Raw genomic sequence first — 8,175 nt, 5'->3', positions numbered from 1 at the left:
CGGTGCCAGCTCAGACTTTGTCGAGGTAAAAAAAAATGGAGAGATCTTATTCCAACACATCATTGCCCCATCATCTCGTCGACGTCCTCAGGAAAAAGACATAAGAAAAAGAAAATGAGATGGAAGGGTCCCCACATTTCTTGCTGCCAACGAGGTCGCCGGAGGGAGAAAAGGAGAGGGATAGAGCCATCAACGTGTTGAAGTGTAGAAACGCTCTTGCATTGGCGGCTAGGGGTGGAAGTTTGGGGCCGTGCGTAATGTTAAGCATACCAACGCAACTCGTCGCAACAATGCATATTGATATTATAAACAGGCAAAAGTTACGACGCAAACGAACTATAAAACATAAAACCATTTAAAATACCACTGAATTAAAATTTATTCTTAAACCATTTAGGATTGTGACCATCGGAGTATGGCAATTGTTTATGGACCCTAATGACTAGCAAACGTTTGTTGTGGGACATGTCAATTGCGAATGTTTTGTATGGCAAATTTTTCGAAAGCACATGATAATTTCTTCACAAACACATGTCAACTTCTTGCAAACAGAGGATTTTATGTGAAATTTCCCAAGTTCACTTGAAAAAAATTGCCATAAATTGCCGTGAAAACTTTTGTTTTAACATGCACCTCCGGCGAACATTCGCTGATTGCCCTTGTTTATTCAGAGACGTATGTGCGGGTCTGTAGGGACAAGTGAACCCAACCAACCAGACTGGAGCATTGCAGCTGGATCCGATCGCCGAGGCCCCGGCGCGGCGGCGCGTCACGGCCGGGAGGAAGCGTTGGCCGCCAGCGCCGCGCGGAGCACCTCGCCGAACTCAACGAGCCTGGCGGCGTCGGGCACGAGGTCCCCGACGGCCTCGTGCGCGCAGAACCGCACCGCCCAGGCCGCCAGCCGCGGCGTTCTCGCCTCGTCGAGGACGGGAAGCCCAGCGATCCTCTCCGCGGCTCCGAACCACCCGATGTAGGAGCCAACGACGATGTCCAGGAAGCCGACGTCATCCCCACCGAAGTAGGGCTTCCCGCCGCTGCACTCCACGAAGGCCTCCTCGAGCTGCCGGAGCGCGGCGGACACCTGCTCCGCGGCGTCGGCCTTGTCGCCGCCGACCATGCCTCTCAATGTCCGAAGTGGTGAATGGAGCTGCAACCTCTCGGAACCGATAGCCATGGTCAATTACCAGAACAGTAAAATAACTTGCGTTCCAGATCCAGTGGTCACGATCGAATGGCTGGCTCACCTTGGCGTCGGCATACTCTGCCCAGAACCGGTGGACGGCGCGGCGATAGGGGTCGGCTGGGAGGATGGGCTTCCCGGCGGCGGAGAAAGCTTCGTCGACGTACTGCAGGATGACCAGGGACTCGCAGACGGGGCGACCGCCGTGGAGGAGCACGGGCATCTTCTTGTACACGGGGTTGGACCTGAGCAGCAGCTCGCTCTTCCTGCCCACCGCTTCCTGGAGGAACTCGTACTCCACGCCCTTGAGCCTGAGCGCGATGCACACTCGCGTCACGAACGGGCTCGCCCACCCGCCTACAACCACCACCGGCTCCGACATCGCCGCCGCCGCGGCTTCTTCACAGAAGCCCTTATAGGCCCACTTAGTGGAACCACTGTGAACCAGTGGTAATTTTGCTTTGTCTTCCGGAGCAGCAAGATAAGCAACGCCGTCAACGGCGTCAGAGACCGATCGACGCCATCGGAGCGCGGCCGGAGGCGTCGGATCCAGACATCTTGGTGTAAAGGGAGTACTAGTTGGTGCGGTGTGTGATCGAATTAATAATAACCAAATTGGACCAGCAGCCGAAGTAGGGGCAATGTGGTTGTTGGGCGTTGTGATGGTGCACGTGGCTTGACATGTCCACTAGCGTTCCAGGGTGCATTTGACTCGCCAACGCAAAATATTTGAACATCTCACCAGAACGACAAAGCATATATTTTTCTAACACGGTAACAATTTTTTTTTGAGAAAACTTCAAATCTATATCATCCCCTTTCAACCCGTATCCCTTCCCGAGGCGATACGGGGGATCCCTAACTCCCCCAACCGCCAGCCCTCCTCTCCCTCCCCTTCCATTGCCGCTGCCGAGTCACTGTCGGGCGAAGCCCGTGCAGTGCCGGTGGTGGCGGGGCCTCCCCTAGGCCCGCCCCCGTATCCCTGGCGGTGGCATGGTTCTCTTTAGAAGGAGTACTTGGCAGCGAAGCGCAGTGAAGTTCCGGTGGTGGCTCTGCTCAATGGCAGCGCTGGTGGTGCATGCTTACGTCTAGTGGTGTTGCCTTGGTAGCAGCAACCGACAGGAATTGGTCCGTCTAGGAGTCATGGGCTTGCCTGATCTGGATCTGGTCAATGGGGCTTGGTTCGTGGCTACCGACAGGCATGGCGACGTCGGGCCTCGGCGGCTGTTGGGCACCGTGGTGACAGCTAGGTGTGGTGGTGCTAGTTGTTTCTTACTAAACTTTGTTCATGAAATTTTGAAAAATCTTTAGGATTTTATAAAAATCGTTGCAAATATTTTTAAAATGATCAAGCATTTCAAATTATGAGAATATAAAATATTGTACATTTTAAAAAAATCACAAATTACAAAAATATCCTCTAATTTTAAAATTATTTATATATTATATTGAAATGTTCACGCATGAAACAAATATGAATTTTTTAAAACAAAATATATTCAAAACTTTTTGAAAAATGTGCACACATTTTAAAATAATTCATAAATTTCCAACAATGGTAAAAAAATAACAAAACATAGTCTTGAATTTATAAAATGACCAACGTTTTTTAAAATAATACATAAAACCCTAAAATAAAAAATTAGAAAACTAAAAGTAAAGAAAGAAAAATCAAAGTAAAATGAAATAGAAGGAGACAAAAACCTGGGAAGGACACACAAGAGATAGGGGACAAAAACAAAATGATGAACGCCCAAGTTGTGCTGGCCCATGTACCCATCTGGTGGGTAGCGTTTGCCTGAGGGGAACTACTATTTAGCGCCATGACCGCTGGTGAACGAGCCAACGCGCACCCTCCCTTCCCCCGGCGTGCCACTTACCGGCCCATTTGCGGGGCTGGACGCCAATGTTTGTTTCTCGTCTTTTCGTTTCCTCTTTATTTTCTGTTTTTTATCTTTCTTTAAAATAATTCAGGATTAAAAAAAGGTTCTAAAAATCTAAAAAAAGTGTGAATTATGAAAAAACATGTTCACCAACCCATAAAATGTTCAAGGATTCAAAAAAAGCTCGTGATTTTAAATATAATATTTGCATATCCAAAAAATGTTTACGAGTTTACAAAAATGTACACAAATTCATGAATCTGTAAAACATATTCGCTTATTCAAAAAATGTTCATGATGTCATAAAGAAATATTCACATATTCAAAATTTTATTCGTGAAATTAAAGAAGTTTGTAAATTCAAAAATGTTCACGAGATTGAAAAACAATGTTTGCAAAAGTGAAAAATGTTTAGGAATCTAATTTGTTCTACAAGTTTCAAAAAATAGTTCATTGATTCTAAAATATTCAGCATTTAAAAACATATTCACGAGTTCCCAAAAAAAATGACAATGTACATGAATAGTGTAAAAATATTCACGACTGCGAAAAATCTTCACGATGTCGAAAAAATGTTCACCAATTTGAAACATGTTACTTTTTTAAAAAAACTTGTAATTTTTGAAAATTTCACAAAATAAAATGAAAGAGGGAAAAAACAAAAACGGTAAAAAGGAAAGAAAAGAAAAAAAGAAAAAAAGAAAAAGATAAGGAAAAAGGAAATGAAAAACGAAAAAAAAAGAAAACCCCATTTGGGAAGGTTCTAGAACCTTTTGAAAATCGGAAACGACGTAGTTGGGCCGGCCCAAACATACGCAGCGAGAAGCAGGGGTACGCACGTGGTCGCTTAACCAGTGTCCAGCACGCCGAATAGGATCCCCGTTGCTCGACATGCCAGACTTACATGTTGAATATTGTGGATTATCTTCAGAAAAATGTGTGAAATATACTCCCTCCGTTCTCAAATATAAGTCTTTCTAGAGATTCCATCAAGTGACTACATACGAAGCAAAATGAGTGAATCTACACTCTAAAATATGTCTACATACATCCGTATGTTGTATTTCATTTGAAATGTCTAAAAAGATTTATATTTAGGAACGGAGGGAGTAGATTGCAAGGCCCTGAGTAGCTCACGGGCTAGCCCTTGTCGTAGATCACAAAACACACATCAAAACTAGGAATACCGAGGGTGCCGCCTACGATTTTTCATGTCGCCGTCATCTGAGAAATTTAGGTCCTCTCGTCTCTAGCTGCCATTTTGGCGCTAAGAGGTGAGGGGATCTCGGATTTTCGAGACCTCTATGTTTTTTGTCAACGTCTAGTGATTATCATAGTTTTATGAGAATAAATTTTCTCTCATTTTTTGGCAGTGCCAACCATGAGATTAGAGAGTTTTCTATCCTCGCTGATCCGATTATTCGGATATGTTGAGTTTTTTTTTGAGAAACAAGAGCGGAAGAGCTCAAGTAGAGATATTACAATCCGGTGTCAACAGAAATCGTAATCTATCAGGAAGTCCCGCTATGATACGCATGTCACCTTTTTGCTTTGCTTCAGCTGCTATCTCATGGGCAAAAACGTTGCAGTCTCTCCCAGTACAGGAGAAGTTGTGATATGAAAACAAAGCAAGAGCTTCTCGGATGTCACGAATCACTCCATAGCACGCGGGCAGGCTGGGGTGTAGGATCGAAAGTATATCTAGAGGGGGGGTGATTAGACTACTTGACCAAATAAAAATCTAGCCTTTTCTCAATTTTAGTTCTTGGCAGATTTTAGCAACTTTGCACAAGTCAAGCAATCAACCTACACATGCAATTCTAAGAGTATAGCAGCGCAATGTAAAACAATTGCACATGAAGGTAAGAGGAGGAGTTTGAGGGAGCAAACGCAATGTTGACACGAAGATTTTTTATCCGTGGTTTCGATAGGTGGTGCTATCGTACATCCACGTTGATGGAGACTTCAACCCACGAAGGGTAATGGTTGCGTGAGTCCACGGAGGGCTCCACCCACGAAGGGTCCACGAAGAAGCAACCTTGTCTATCCCACCATGGCCGTCGCCCACGAAGGACTTGCCTCACTCGGGTAGATCTTCACGAAGTAGGCGATCTCCTTGCCCTTACAAACTCCTTGGTTCAACTCCACAATCTTGTCGGAGGCTCCCAAGTGACACCTAGCCAATCTAGGAGACACCACTCTCCAAGAAGTAACAAATGGTGTGTTGATGATGAACTCCTTGCTCTTGTGCTTCAAATGATAGTCTCCCCAACACTCAACTCTCTCTCATATGATTGGATTTGGTGGAAAGATGACTTGAGTGGAAAGCAACTTGGGGAAGGCTAGAGATCAAGATTTATGTGGTTGGAATGAAATATCTTGATCTCAACACAAGTGTAGGTGGTTCTCTCTCAGAAAATGTATGTTGGAAGTGTAGGCATGTTCTGATGGCTCTCTCCACGAATGAAGAGTGGGTGGAGGGGTATATATAGCCTCCACACAAAATCTAACCGTTACACACAAATCACCAAACTCGGTGGGACCGAATCGTTGAACTCGGTCGGACCGATTTAGTTCAAAATGTGAACGTTAGGGTTTTCGGTGGGACCGACATGTCAACTCGGTGAGACCGATTTCGTTAGGGTTAGGGCATAACGTAATCTCGATGAGACCGATTACACAAACTCGGTGAGACCGATTTTGGTAATAGTCAAACAGAGAGTTGGTCAGGCAAACTCGGTGGGACTGATTCGCTCATCTCGGTTGGACCGAAACGTTACGAAAGGGAAACAAAGAGTTTGCATTGCAATCTCGGTGGGACCGATCACTCATCTCGGTTCGACCGAAACGTTACGAAGGGAAACAGAGAGATTACAATCCCATCTCGGTGAGACCGAGATCCCTATCGGTGAGACCGAAAAGACTAGGGTTTCTGGCAGTGGCTATGTCAATTGAACTCGGTGGCGCCGGATAGAAAGTTTCGGTGGGGCCGAGTTTGACTTTTGGTTTGGGACATATGTGGATGTGAGAAAGTAGTTGAGGGTTTTTGGAGCATATCACTAAGCACTTTGAGCAAGAAACTCATTAAGCAACACCTCACCCCCTCTTGATAGTATTGGCTTTTCCTATGGACTCAATGTGATCTTGGATCACTAAAATGAAAATGTAGAGTCTTGTGCTTTGAGCTTGAGCCAATCTTTTGTCCTTAGCATTTTGAGGGGTCCACTTTTCTCATCCATACAATGCCAATCATTGAGCTTTCCTGAAATGTTTATCTTGAAATAGCATTAGCTCAATGAGCTATATGTTGTTAGGAATTACCAAAACCAATCAGGAATAGTTGCACTTTCAGTCTCCCCCTTTTTGGTAATTGATGACAACATATAGATTAAAGCTTCGACAAATGATAATAAGATTGAAAAACATCGTTGCTTTGAGAAGTATGTGATAAGCAAGAGCTCCCCCTAAATTTGTGCATTATTTAGAATTTGCTTTTGAATGCAAATGCACAATCGATTATGATCATGGGTTACTCTTCCATGTCACATACGTCTTGGTGGAGCGCTCAAAATGATAGAAGTTAAAAGCATGCACTCATCACCAAGCAAGTGAATGATCATATAAGGATATAAGAGATAATATCATCCAACAAGCATTAAGGGTAGCATATGATCAAACATATGATCAAACAAGTATCTCACAAGCACACAAAGTATATCACACAAGCACACAATAAAAAGTTTCAACCAGAATAGCAAGAGAGATAAAAAGCAACACACTCTCTCGAAGCCTATGATCTATACATTTTTCTTTCCCTTTGGCAACAAGTTACCAAAAAGTTCAAAAATGCATAGTGCTAAACGACTCTCAGGCTTGGTCTTCATGAGGTGGTGTTGAGAGAACTCCAAGGACGAAGGCTTCAGATGATGTAGCTGGAGCTGGTGGAGTGACTGCTGGAGGTGGCACTGGAGCTGTAGCTGCTGGTGCTGATGTTGTTGCTCTAGTATCTGTCACGGGCACTGCAGCAGATCTTTGTCCTCTGGGCATTCTAGCAAAAGCATCTGTGGTAGACTTGCCCTTCTTCTCCTCTGCTTCCTCCTGAAGCTGCTCAACTGCAGTTTGGATCTCAGTTACCTTCAAATCAAGATCATAGAATTTGGTCTCTATAATCCTCTCCAAGCTCTCCTGATTTTGAGTCAGGGTGGCCAAGCCCTTCTCAGTCCTCAAGGTGGATTGGATCAGATATGCTAACTGATCTTGCTTGCTCTTCAGGAAGACTTGAGATGCCTCTTCAACAGTTGGCATCTTTGCAGCTTTCTCTGCCTTTGCCTTCTCTCTCTTCTCATGTGCTTGAGCTGATGATGGTTCATTCTCAGTCATGACTATAACGTTGTCTTCAAATTCAGGGTGGATGGGCAGGTGCTCCTTATCCAGTAGATATTTGCCTGTGCCCATCTTTGAGTTGATGAGCTCCTGAATTTATGGGGCATACCCACAACTTCTCTTCTGATCAGCTGCTGTCCTTTTGATTGTTTCCACAATCAGACTCATGACTTTGAATTTTTGAGGCACATCAAACAAATGTAGCAAGTTGATAGCATGTCCTCTGATCATCTTGTGGTCACCTGACTTGGGTAGCAATGTATGCCTTAGGATCCAGTTAATGGTAGGCAGACCAGACAACAAGAAGTGGACAGATCCAAACTTGTGATTCTCCAAAGCATCATCTGGGATCTCTCTGTACATGTGTGCCATAGTGTTGTGGTCTTTCTTCTTCTCAGCATAAACATCCAAGTCATCTTCATTTTCTTCCGGGGCATTGATCAAATGAGCCCATTCTTCAACAGAAGATTGGTACCTAGTACCTTCTGACATCAAAATGATCTTCCCATCTGGGTAGAAGTGGGCAGTGGAGTAAAACTGCATGATGAGCTCATCATTCCACTTGGTGAGCTTCTGAGCAACAAATGTATCAACTCCACATGCCTTGAAGCTGTCATATACACCTGGATAGTGATCTTCATTCTTCTTGATGTACTCCCAGTCAACCCATCTCATGTCACACACTATGGGCTTCTTGTCAAGCAAAATTGTCTCATAAAAATCTTGTTG

General features: G+C 44.5%; 1 protein-coding gene across 1 annotated transcript; it reads right to left on the bottom strand.

The window, feature by feature from the left end:
* Positions 1-539: 539 nt before the first annotated feature.
* Positions 540-1,766, bottom strand: LOC109754367 (glutathione S-transferase U18). Its single transcript, XM_020313277.4, has 2 exons — positions 1,245-1,766; positions 540-1,147 (listed from the first exon to the last, which is right to left on the bottom strand). The coding sequence occupies exons 1-2, from the start codon at positions 1,560-1,562 to the stop codon at positions 770-772; spliced, it is 696 nt and encodes a 231-aa protein (XP_020168866.1). The 5' UTR covers positions 1,563-1,766; the 3' UTR covers positions 540-769.
* Positions 1,767-8,175: the final 6,409 nt, after the last annotated feature.

This window comes from Aegilops tauschii, chromosome 5 (assembly GCF_002575655.3).
Source record: "Aegilops tauschii subsp. strangulata cultivar AL8/78 chromosome 5, Aet v6.0, whole genome shotgun sequence".
NCBI lineage: Eukaryota > Viridiplantae > Streptophyta > Magnoliopsida > Poales > Poaceae > Aegilops > Aegilops tauschii.
This window is presented reverse-complemented; position numbering and strand designations above follow the sequence as displayed.

Bases quoted from the DNA above. Each gene is read 5' to 3' on its own strand.
- LOC109754367 (XM_020313277.4), bottom strand. From the start codon at position 1,562: ATGTCGGAGCCGGTGGTGGTTGTAGGCGGGTGGGCGAGCCCGTTCGTG. The intron at 1,148-1,244 runs GTGAGCCAGCCA...GAGAGGTTGCAG, and splicing joins CAGAGTATGCCGACGCCAAG to CTCCATTCACCACTTCGGAC.